This window comes from Chelonoidis abingdonii, chromosome 7 (assembly GCF_003597395.2).
Source record: "Chelonoidis abingdonii isolate Lonesome George chromosome 7, CheloAbing_2.0, whole genome shotgun sequence".
In the NCBI taxonomy this organism is placed as follows: Eukaryota; Metazoa; Chordata; order Testudines; family Testudinidae; genus Chelonoidis; species Chelonoidis abingdonii.
This window is the reverse complement of record NC_133775.1, coordinates 65591576-65603928: the sequence shown is the minus strand read 5'-3', so window position 1 is coordinate 65603928 and position 12353 is coordinate 65591576. Positions and strand designations below refer to the sequence as shown.

Sequence of the window (12353 nt, the reverse complement as noted above, 5' to 3'; positions counted from 1 at the left end):
AGCAGCAAGCACAAAGGTGCTTGTGGGGAAAAAAGAGAGTATGACATAATTGACAGCAAACAGGTCAGAATGTGACACAAAGATCTGAAGACCAGACAGACTATGTTGTGCACAATTTTAAAATTTAAAGACAAGAAGACATTTGATGTGATGAAGGGGGCACACAGTGGGATGATGTGGGCACACAGATGGGGCACACATGTGATGATCAGAAAACAAAACAGGATTATTTTAGCTGCAATGTATCTGAAGAGTAAGGGGGCACACAGTGGGAAATGGGTGTCAGGAAAGCCAGAGGGGAAAAGGCCACAGTAGTCTGGATGGAAGATACACACCTTGATGAGAGTTTTAGTAATATGAATTTAGAAGAAAAGCTGAATTTCAAAAATGTTAGAGAAATAAACCAGAAGAATTTGAAATGGCCTAAATGTGTGATCTAGAGAGGTAGCAGAGTTGAAGATGACACTAAGGTACTGAAAGAATGGTGGTGCCATAGGATCACAAAACTCTTTACAAACAGGATATGAAGAAAATATGGTAGCCCTGTCAAAGGACATGGTCACCACAATGATATTCAGCCAAAGTGAGATAGATAAATGAATGCTGATACTGTAAGTCAGTGTTTCTCAACAACCGGTTCGTGGACCGGTGCCGGAACCATCTCTGAGATTTTCCTGACAGTTTAGAAAGCAGCAAGCTGATCCCCGGTATCAAAAAGGTTGAGAAACATTGCTGTAAGTCACTCGCAGAATTCCACAGAGTTTAAAAAACACCACAACAGTCAATTACTTCAGAAGGGGTGGTGGCTGCGGGTCACCTCAAACAAACAATGGGTGGGAGGAGATGCATACTTTTCAACCAAGGATCTTAAATCACTTTGTAACCATTAAGCTCAGCCCTAGCTGCAACAGGGACACAATCCCATTCTGTGACTAGACAAGGTCTTCCGTCCTAAAAGCCCGCCATAGCACTTTCCAAACTACACTAGTATTGCTCCTCTGGCCACCGTGAATGCAGCAGACATAAGAGGTGATTATTGGGACTTACTTTTTGGTACAGCAATTTAGACCCAGTGTCCCCGAGAAGGGAAGTCCATGCACCTGTCACTGGAGGTCATGAGGGCAGCACAGGATCTTTGTGGGAAGAGGTATCCGTGCCACAGAAAGGAGAGACTAACTGGAAGGAAACCTCCTCTGGAAACCTTGGTGACTGGAAGCAGCAGGGGGTGGAAGCCACCCCAACCCCCCGGGCTATAGGGCCCCCTGGGTGCGGAGAATCCTACCAAACAGCACAAGGGAAGACACCCGTAATTCCCAGGATTATAAAACCAGAGAGAAGCAAGGAAAGCCCAGCACACAGCACAGGTAGGGAAGGACAACCCCCATATACAGGGCTATAGGGCCCCATGAAAGTAGCAGAGACTTCCATACACAGCACAGGTGGGGGAGGTCACCCCCCACAACCAGGGCCCCACTGGAGTGGGGAGTCCGCCATGCACAGCACAGGCGGGGGAGGTCACCCCGCATAGCCCGGGCCCCACTGTAGTGGGGAGTCCGCCATACACAACAGATGCAACCCCCATGCTCCATTTGGGAAGGGGCTCGGGATGGGGGAGTGCTCGGAGCGGCCATGGAGTCCGGCGTGAAGAGGGGTCGGTGTGAGACCACCGCCCCCGCCCGCCGGGCTCAGAGACCCACTCACCAGAGAAGGGAGCTGCAGAAGAAGAGGCAGGAACCCAGGGCCAGGAGCCGGCGGGGCGGCTTCCTCATCATCTCCCCTTTCTGCCTCCCCCGGCAAGGAGGCGGCGGCGCATCCTCCCGCCTGCTGCCGAGGGGGATGAGAGCGGCGGGGCCGGCCGGACCGGGAGACGGAGCGCTGGGGACTGAGCCTCGCGAGGGGTTCAGCCACTCCTGCCCGCCTCGCGCCGCCGCCCCGAGACTGCGCCCAGCCGCTGCCCCCGGCTCGAGCCGATCTCCAACGCGGTGCAAGCGGACCCAGCGGAGCCGTTACCCTCCCCCCAAGTCCCCCCTTCACGCGCTGAGCTGGAAGATGACGCGTCACGTCACCCGCACCCCACCCCCCACATAAACCACGCCTCCACCCATCGCCGGAACACAATTGGCCCTGCGCATTCGATGACTTCCTCCCTCCCCTCACCGTGATTGGCTCAGAGGGGTCACTTCAATACAATCCCCAGCCCGCAGTCAGAACGCCCATTGTGATTGGATTACAGAACGGACGGGCCTCTTCAACCGCCCCTCGCAGCTGGGAGTTGTAGTCTTCTCCCGGCATCGTGCCTTTCAGAGAGCGGCGAACCGGGGGTGCCCTCCCCAAAGCCAGGACCGGTTTAAGCGTCTTTAGAAGAATTAATTATAGAAGTGACAACAAAAATATACAGATAAGCGAAATAAGTTACAGAATAATTATAAAAAATTCCAGGCGATTGGTAGCAGTATTGACCTAGTTATATTCAGGCTTTCTGTAGGGGCTACCCCAAGAAAGCTAAGCCCTGATTGGTGGGAGCTGAGATCCCCGAAGGTGAAAGTTCCTAAGCCTGGGCAAAATAAATGGGTGGCTTTGCGGAGAGTGGGCGCGGGGGCAGGAAGTGAGTGGTTTTGTTGTCCAAGAATAGGTTGGGTGAACGAGTCCCCGGGACACCGTAGCGCTCGGCTGGATCCCATTTAGAACTACACATCCCAGCATGCATCGCTACTGCCCTCAGGCTGGCAGCCGTTGACCAAGGCTCTCGGTGCAGGCTGGGAGTTTTAGTTTTCCAGGGCTTTGATGCTGTTCTCGTCAGTGGTCTGAGGGATGTTTTACCCACTCCAGCCCATGCTCTGTTTAACCCAATTTTACAGATGGGAAAACTAAGGCACAGAGTGGGGAAGCAAGTCACCCAACGGACCAATGGCAGAGCTGGGACTAGAACTAGGGTTGCTAACATTCTAATTGCACAAACCTGAACAATCTTGTCCCACCCTTTCTCAGAGGCCTCGCCCCTTGTTTGCTCCGGTCCCCCTTGCTCACTTTCTCCCCATCCTCATTCACATTAACCAGAAAGGGGGGTGGGGTACGGGAGGAGGGTGAGGGCTTCAGTTGGGAGAGGGGACTCTGGGCTGGGGCCATGGATGAGGTATTTGGGGTGCAGGAGGGGGCTCAGGGCTGGGGATAGGGGTTTTGGCATGGGGGATGTATGGGGTGTGGGTTCCAGGAGGGAGTTTGGATGTGGGAGGGGACTCAAGGCTGAGGTAGAGGATTGGGGTATGGGGTCCCGACAGCACTTACTGCAGTTCCTAGGAAGTGGCTGCCAGGTCCCTGTGGCCCTTAGGTGCATGGGTCGCCAGGGAGGCTCCGCACGCTGCTCTCGTGCCTGCAAGTGCCGCCCCCTAGCTCCCATTGGTTGCAGTTTCTGGCCAATGAGAGCTACAGAGCCAGCACTCGGCTGCCCAAGCACCTAGGGTCACAGGGACCTGGAGACCACTTCTGGGAGCCGCACTGAGCCAGGGCAAGTATGGAGCCTGCCTTAGCCCCAGGCCAGCACTGCACCACCAAGCAGACTTTTAACAGCCCAGTCAGCAGTGCCAACCAGAGCCACTAGGGTACCTTTTCAACTGTGTGTTCCTATCAAGAACCAGACACCTGGCAACCCTAACTAGAACCCAGGTCTCCTGTATCCCTGGCACCCCTTGGGAAATGCTGCCTAGTAAAACAACCTCAAGCTGCAGGGGTTGGAGGCTTCCAAATGCTGCCACAAACAAGGCAGACAACAGACTCCTTCACTGCACAACCCTGCTTCATCTGCAGTACACTATCCAGCCTGTCCACTGAATGGGGGAGGGGCCTGTGGAAAAACAGAATGTGATCAAATAATGAAAGGCTGTATTATAATTTGTACACACCAGGGGAACAAATTAAGGAGCACAGGAACATCTGAAATGACTGAACTGTTCTGGTTAAAACGTTCCCTCAAAAAAATCCAGCCTGAGGCACCAAGCATTGAAAAGTTCAGCCCAAACTATTAAAGTTTGGCAAAGTTAGAAGTACCCGAAAATGGAGTCTTGTAATGGAAAGTGTCAGGCAACCAGGTTCACCTATAATGAGCACTGGTGACAAGTTCACAGTAATTAAAGGAAGCACTGAAGAGTGCAGTTACAGTGAGGTATAATGTTTCTTTGGGTCCTCCTGTTTAGTAACAACTTTGTCCCAGATCCCCAGCTGGTGTACATCAGGGTGAATATATTGGTGTCTAGGATGCTTTGCTGATTTACCCCAGCTGAGGATCTGGGCCAGCATCTCCAGAAGGAGGCAGGTGTTGCATCTGATACTTACATGTTTCTCCATAACCTTCTTCATTTGTGCCATTTGACAAGGGGTGAATTTTACCCTGATCTGGGAAGGAATTTTATTACATTGAAGTTAAAGGAGAATGCATGCTATAGGGCCATAGCCAAGATTTACAGGCCCTCGGACAAGATGTCAAAACAGATTCCCTCTGCAGCCTGGCCACTCTAGTGACTGCCCCAGCATAATTCATAGCTGTATCCGCTCCTGACAGCACTCTCAATCCCGTCCCTTTGTTTCTATCCTTTTGTAGTAGGACTGGTTGAACATTTTCCATCTAAACTGCTGTGTATGCAAATCACATTTTTGACTCTGCAACATTTTTTGCAAGGAGTATCTGAAATTTTTGATTTGCCATTGAAAGATGGAATTCCTGAAAAATGTTAAATGTTGACCAAAACTTTTCAATATTTTAATTTCTGCCAAAAAAAATGAAATTTTCCACATGAAAAATTCCACTTCTGACCATCTGTAATAGCTCTATTACATATGTACTCTTGCATCAATTACTGTACTTTTAGGTTGAATCGAAGGTTGCAGATACATAGCTGTGTTTTGAGTGCACACTCTTTACAAGAATGTCAGAGGTAAAAAGGAGAACAACTAGCAAATCTTAGAAACTCAAGAACTACAGAGGTGGGTTTATACTTCGGAACCAAGGCCTCTAAGGTTCAGAATGAGGAAAGTATACTATAACACTAGCCTAATCTCTTTCCTTCCCCTGTAGTAGGGTGACCAGATGTCCCGATAAAATTGGGACTGTCCTGATATTTAACCCTTTGTCCCGATCGATGTACGATTGGAATGCCATTTGTCTTAATATGCAGGTAAGGAGGTGAGCGGGAGGGAGGGGCCAACTCCATGGGTCCTCCGCCCTGGGTGCCACGGGGAAAAACTAGTGGGTGCTCCGCACCCACCCGCAGCCAAGCTCCCCTCTCCTCACCTTTCTCTTCCCTCTCCAGCATACTGCGTCCCTGCTTCTCCCCCTTCTTCCCAGCGCTTCCCGATGCCTAAGAGCTGTTTGGCAGTGCTTTGGACTTTCCGGGGGGGAGGGGAAAGAGCAGGGACACAGCACGCTCAGGCAGAGAAGAGGCAGGGCAGGGGCAGGGACTTGGTGGCAGGGGTAGAATGGGTGGGGCAAGGTCATGCAGGGGCGGGAAGAGGTGGGGGGTGGGCAAGCACCCTTGTGAGCGGTGGGCAGGGGGTGTTAAAAGTTGAGCAGCAAGCCAGGAGTAGCCAGGGGTGAAGAGGCGAGCAGTGAGTGGGGATCTGAGGAGAGATGCAGCAAGCCAGCGGCAGGCTGGGGGATGAGGAAGGGCAGGGGGAGCAGGTAGAGGGCAGGACCTGGAGCAGAGTGGGAGCGGAGCCTGGAAGGAGTGGGGGTGGACTGTGGGCAGGGCTGATGGCACCCAATGTGTCCTCAGATTTCACTGTTTTGATCTGGTCACCCTACCCTGTAGTGTGTCGGAAATGTGCACTACAGATCCTCAGCTTTTGTGATTAAACATAACTCTACTAGTTGAGGACCTGGCCCGCTGACTTTATCAGTGGTTTCATACATATGTTTATGTTACCGAGTCTGCCGATTTCTTGCCACACTAATTTCTATTCTTCTTTCATAAATGCTTTAATAATGTGCACTGGGAAGAGGAGTTGATACAGGGACATGCCCTAACTCTGGGTCTAATGACACTTGGATAATTGGAGGTCACACTCGTACGACCAGATCCTGTAAAGTGCAGAGCATCTTCTGTGAGGAGCAGAGTGCCTTTCTGTGAGAAGGAGAGTGAGGAATGATTGCCTTCGGTGTGCTTTTCTAAGGTCATGTCTAGATGAACAGATCACTTCCATAGCAAAGGTAAGGAAGCTGCAATTTGCTCAATTTTTTTTTTGCAGATTAGGCAAATCCCCCAGGCTCCTGGCAAGATGGCCCCTCAGTTAGGCAGTTTGGGCACCCCTGATTTGGACTACATCAGATGTAAATGGTTACTACACACATATTTCATAAACTCTGCTAATGGGACCTACCCCTATAAAGGGTAGCACTGGTCTTCATGTCAGGACAATTAGTCTGCAATCCATTAGAATGTGTAATCATTGCCAGGGCAAAGAATGAATAGACCCAGTATAAACAGAAGTCAGGCAAAAGCTCATGTAATACAGACACGGTTTGTTAACATTCTGTAGGCAGGACTGTGCACTGCATTTCTATGGTACCTTTACTACAAGGGCTCAAAGCTCATTACAAACAACAAGGGCCCATCTATAGTGCAGCTATCATAGTGATTCTGTAACTAGTTACAGGGACAGTCATCTTAACCAGTTACAAGAAACATGGGTTAGTTTGGCCCAGGCCCTCAAAAGTATTTAGGCACCTTTCTCCCATAGATTTCAAAGAGCTAAATACCTTTGAGGACCTTAGTCTGTATGTCCACACAGTGGCTTGTCTGCAATTACATCTGTGTTTGCATGTTTGAACCCACAGTACTGCCTAAACTATCTGTGTATGAGTGCGTTGTGGGAAGACACTGGACACTTACCCCATAATGTGTCAGTAGGATAACAGAGTGCCTGGAAGACATGCACAGAGAGTGGCACTAGCGGGACTTTGGGGATATCCTATCACACAGGGAACTGGAAGGAAGAACAGTTGGCCAAACTGGTTCCACAAACATGATGGGCTCCTGCTCACACTACAAAACCAGTCTGCTTCACCCATTCCAGGAGACAGCTGAGTGCCAGCCAAGGCCTCCAGGGTCTTCGCTATGCAGAGAAATGTAGGGAAATCCCCCCACCATTGCATCAGCACTGATGCAGTTCAACCAGCTCTAGCATAGACCAGCTGCTGGTATTTGGATCACCATGTTCAGCTTACCCTGCTTAACGTAACTCATGAGAGACTGTGTTGCCTAGTGGATATAGCTGGATGCCTGGGTCCCACTATTGACTTGCCACATGGCCTTTGTCAAGTCTTCTCTACACTAGACTTTTTTCTTAAATTTGCCCATCATTGCTACTACTAGTGCAGCTCTTTAGGCAAGTGCAACAGCAGAGGCCCCACCACTCTGCGGGTGTTTAATCCCTGTCTCATCTAGGCCTGCTCTGAGTAGAGTCTGACCACACCGTGGTGAAAATCTGTCTATACTAGTGCTCTTGCTGTTGCTACCACCAGAGTAGGCACAGTAGGACTAAGGCAGTGGTGGGAGAGTCCCCTACATTTCCTCACTCTACATACAGCTTAGCAAGGGTAAGAAAACAATTTGCTGCCACAGCTGAGTTTTAACTGTGTAGCTACTGCTCAATAGTTAAAAGCTGTAACACAGGCAGGACTTGACTGAAGTCCTGCCACTCCTGTGAGGTAGAGAAGTATTCTTATCCCTGCTTTATAGATGGAAAAGCTGAGACACCCCTGGTTAAGTGACTTGGCCCAGATCATGCAGCATGTCAGTAATAGAACCCAGTAATCCGGACTCCCAGTCTCCTACTAGCATCTTCTGGGCAACGGTGACTCATAGGGTACATTGTTGTTCCTAATTCATGCACCTGGGGGAAGCATACTAGTGAGCATCTTCCCCCATAGTCTACAATATTCATCTCCTTCTTACAGGAAATAACTCTGTGATATCAGTCACCTGGCAGCTCCCTGTTTCTGTTAGAGCTCTCTATGAGCACGTGAAATTCCAGCCAAGGCAGTGCCAGTTAATGCACCCATGCACCAAAATGCCAACTCCTTTCCAACAGCGATGCCAGCTCCGCCCAAGCTGACAGTGCAATCCTGAAAACCCTGAGAACCTCGTCAAATAGAGAACACTTCCCCGAGAGGTAGTTTCTGTTCACTGGTTTGTGCTTCTGACAGCTTGACTCACTGGTTCCAACAGCTTTATCCTCCCAGTAATACACTAGGTGTGACCATAGGCGCCGACTCCATGGGTGCTCTGGGGCTGGAGCACCCATGAAAAAAAATAGTAGGTGCTCAGTACCCACATGCTACCTGCCAATCAGCTGTTCTGTGGCAGGCAGGAAGCTCTGGGAGGAGGGGAGAAGTGGGGGCAGGACCTCAGGGAAGTGGCAGAGTGGGACTTTGGGGCAGAGCAGGGGTGGAATGCTCACCTGGAAAGAAGAAAGTCGGTGCCTATGGCTCTTGGACATAAAACATAAGGGGGACCAGATGGCTCAGGAGCACTAACGAGGTTGTGGAATCTCCGTCCTTGGAGGTTTTTAAGGCTAGAAGATTGCCTGTCAGGGATGGTCTAGAATCTCTAGATAATACTTAGTCCTGCCTCAGTGCAGGGGACTGGACTAGATGACCCACAGTTCTACATTTGTATGACATTATGAAATACAGAGACTTTCACCTCTGGGCTGTCTAACTGACTCCAGACTGAAGGTTGTTTCTATCTGATGCCTGTTTAGTAGCTTCTGTGAGAGGTATTGGTGGCCTCAGCCCAAAAAGTGACGAAGTATCCACGTCACAAAACCAGCATAAGCACTGGTTGGCAGTGTCCACAAAGGCCAAGAACTGAGTGGGAATTGTGGCCTAACTGCTCTCTTCCCTACAGATGGTGCCTTCAGGGCAGGGTTGGAGCATGTTGATGGGGAAGATTCTGAGTCAGACTTGTTCTGCCACTGCCCATACAATATCTGCCCTGTTGTTAGAACAGACACCATCTACTCTGGAGCCATTTCCAGGATGCATCAGCCTGATACCTTCCACCCTCCTTAAATGAATCGATGACATGAATACAGAGACTTGTGTCCTGCCAGCTCCATTGCTAGGAATGCATAATCTCCCTTGATCTCTACTGTCCTATCAATAAATAGGAGACCTTTGCCTATAAGCACTCAGTTGAGTTCCCCTAGTTAATCCCTCACTGAAGGGAGTGTAACCCTTCTGTCAAGTGGAGCCAGCAGCAGCCAGGCTGGGTTCAATTTCTAGGGGTTCCTCTTCAGCAATTCAACACAGAACCGGCTCGAGCCCCCGCTCACTAACCTGGGAAAATTACACATCACCTGTGGGCACCTCTAAGAGGCAATACTTCCCAACTCACAAGCACAAAGTCTGAGTGTAGCAAAGAAACTTTTAATGAAAAGAGAGAAATCACTCGACAGTAATTAGGGAAAATGCCACAAACAGGATTCATATCATAAAGCTGTGAGCAGGACACCAACCCCAGAGTGCATGGGGCGGAGTCTTCTGCCTCATGTTCTTGAGTTCTACAGCCAAAAGTTCCTTTACTGTGCTCCTCTCTGCTCCCTCACTGTGGTTGTCCTTCGTCAGTGAAGGCCCCAGGTTAAAAGGTGCAGCTATGTGAGTTCACCTCCCACCCGGGGAAGAAAGAGACACCTTAACTGTTCTGCCATCTGAGCACTTGCTTTGGCTGGCCTCCCAATCAGCCACTCGTTCCTCTCCGTTGTCCACCTCGCCAGCCACTGTTCCGTTCCGCTCCACTCTGCTGGCTGCCCCACCAGCCACCATTCCATTCTGCCAGCCACTTTCCCAGCCGCCACTCTCGCCGGCCACCTTCATCAGCCACCTGCTTGCCGCTCCTGCCAGCCGCCTGCTCGCCGGTCACCTTTTGCTGTCACCTGCCTCTCTGCTGGGACCTCTGCAGGTCAGTCTCTTGACAATGTACTCAGCTGTTAGGCCATGGCTACACTGGCGCTTTACAGCGCTGCAACTTTCGCGCTCAGGGGTGTGAAAAAAACACCCCCCTGAGCGCTGCAAGATACAGCACTGTAAAGCCTCAGTGTAATCAGTGCTCCCAGCGCTGCAAGCTACACCCGTAGAGGATTTGGTTTACATGCAGCGCTGGGAGAGCTCTCTCCCAGCGCTGGCGCTGTGACCACACTCAGGGTATGGCTACACTGGCAGTTTTGCAGCGCTGGTAGTAACAGCTGTGCTCGTACAGCTGTGTACGGCCAGCGCTGCAGTGTCCCCACCTTGCACCGTTGCAGCGTGTTGTGCGTGCTTGTTGTCGAGCAGCTATCCCAGAGCACCTCGTCCATTTTGCGCTGTGGGAAGGGACGGAAGGTGCGGGTCATTCCAACTTCCTGTTCAACGACCTGTGTCTGCCAGGGAATCGGACCCCGCGCCTAAGAGGGCCCCGCCCTTAGCACCTTTTTAATTTTTTTAAAACTTACCGTCCGCTGCAGTGTGCTCCTGTCCGCCTTTGAGTGAAGCACTGGCGGGAGCGCGGCATGGCCCCGCTCTGCCAGCTAAAACTCCAGCCGGGCCGGCAGGGCTTGCGGCGCTCCGGCCGGGCTCCAGCCATGAGAGTGGGCGGCGGGCTTTGTCGCGCTCCGCCGAGAGCGGAGTCGCGGAGCTTGCCGCGCTCTGGCCGGAGTGTGCAAGGCCGGCGGCTCGGCCGGAGCTCTGGGCCTTTAAATAGCGCCCCGAGCCCTGGGGCAGTGAGGGGGTATTTAAAAGTCCTGGGGCTCCAAGCTGCCTCTGCCACCCCGGTCCTTCAATAGCCCGGAGCCCCGCCTCCTCTTGTCATTCCCAGTGCTCCCGCAGCTATTAAAAGGTCCCCGAGTAGAAGGGGGTTTGGGGGGTACTTAAAGGCTGGGGTTCCCAGCTGCCTCTGCTGCACCCCATGACCTCCACACCAGTCACCCCGCTGCCTGCAGCCACTCTGCCAAACACCCTGTCTCCAGCCACACCCCTGCCACACACCCTTGCAGCCCTGCCAAGCCAGCCAGCCCCACACATGCTGCTGCACCAGCTCTGCACACTCTGCCAGCCCGCACCCCTGCCCGCTCGTCACTTTCTAGTACCTCTGCACCCACTGCCTGAAGCCAGCAGTCCCACACCCCTTGTCTCCAACCAGCCCCACATCCCTTGCCTGCCTGCAGCAGACCCTACCTCCAGTCAGCCCTGCCCTGCCTTAGCCAGCCCATGTCCACTGCTGCCCTGCAGTTTCCAGGCATTAACCCTGCAGGGAGCAGCTGAACCAACACGTGCACACCCCAGGGAGTGTGGGGACCACACATGTGAAACGGCAGTCATTAATAACCAAACAGCTATATGCAATGTATTAATTTTATTATTCATATAGTTATGGAAAGTAAAATAATACATGAAAGAATGAGAGGCTTTTTTTTCCACTTTTTTTAAGTCATCCCTCCGATCTGTGCTTCTTGGTAGTCATTCCTTTCTTGGCAGCTGTTCCTTTTTCATGGTTTCCTTATCCTCCAGTCTTGCAACTTTTTATTTCTGTGGAATACAGATTCATAACTGCTTTCACCATCTCTTCCTTGGTTTTTTTCTTAAGCTTTGCAGTCTTTCAGATCTGCGCTGAGAGCAGTATTCAAGGTACTTCAAAAAAAACACAGAGATAACTGTTATACAGAGCCTGCGTGTTTTTAAGAGTTTTTGTAGCATCATTTACACATTCTGAGCATAGCACAGAGGAGGCGGCAGCTGCAGATAGAGATGGTGAGTTTTCCCCACATGCGGCTCACAGGAAGGGGGCTGCCATGTGGCTCCCTGGAAGGGGGGGGGGGGTTGCTTCACTGTGGAAGCCATGGGTTTCTGTGATTGTGGAAACAAGAGCAGCATACAGGGAATAACACTGAACCCTACACCACATCTGCCACAGCAGCACTCTCAGAGCCATCTTGCACACGCAGCTCACCTGGGAAGGGGGGGGTGGGGTGCTTCACTCTGGAAGCCATGGTTTCTGTGACTTGGGAAAGCAAAGAGCAGCTACAGGAAATCAATGGGCTATTCCACATCTAGGCATGCTTGCAGGCAGCCATAGCCCCTGCTGCCCAAACATTTGCATCCTATTATAATAAGCTCTACCAGGAACAGGCTCCTTGCTGGTTCCTCACTACCAAGTCCAGCGCTGCGACTGGCTAGCTTCTTCTGCTGCTGGAAAATAGCTCTGGCTGTATGACTCCTGGAGTCTCCAACACTCAGCAACCTCCCTCTCTCTCCAGCTCTGAGCCCAGGGCAGTGGAGTGCAAAGCAATGACCAGAGAGGCTGAAAAGGTATGCGTGATACCTCTAA

At 51.4% G+C, this 12353-nt stretch overlaps 1 protein-coding gene across 2 annotated transcripts in view; it reads right to left on the bottom strand.

Annotated features, from left to right (window-relative positions):
• The window catches only part of SUCO (SUN domain containing ossification factor), a 98129-nt gene extending 96036 nt beyond the window's left edge, over positions 1-2093 (bottom strand). For both annotated transcript variants that reach the window (XM_032775855.2, XM_032775873.2), the window contains exon 1: positions 1702-2093. In XM_032775855.2, the coding sequence (XP_032631746.1) occupies positions 1702-1772 (71 nt within the window). In that variant the 5' untranslated portion in view covers positions 1773-2093. The remainder of the gene's footprint in view (positions 1-1701) is intronic.
• Positions 2094-12353: the final 10260 nt, after the last annotated feature.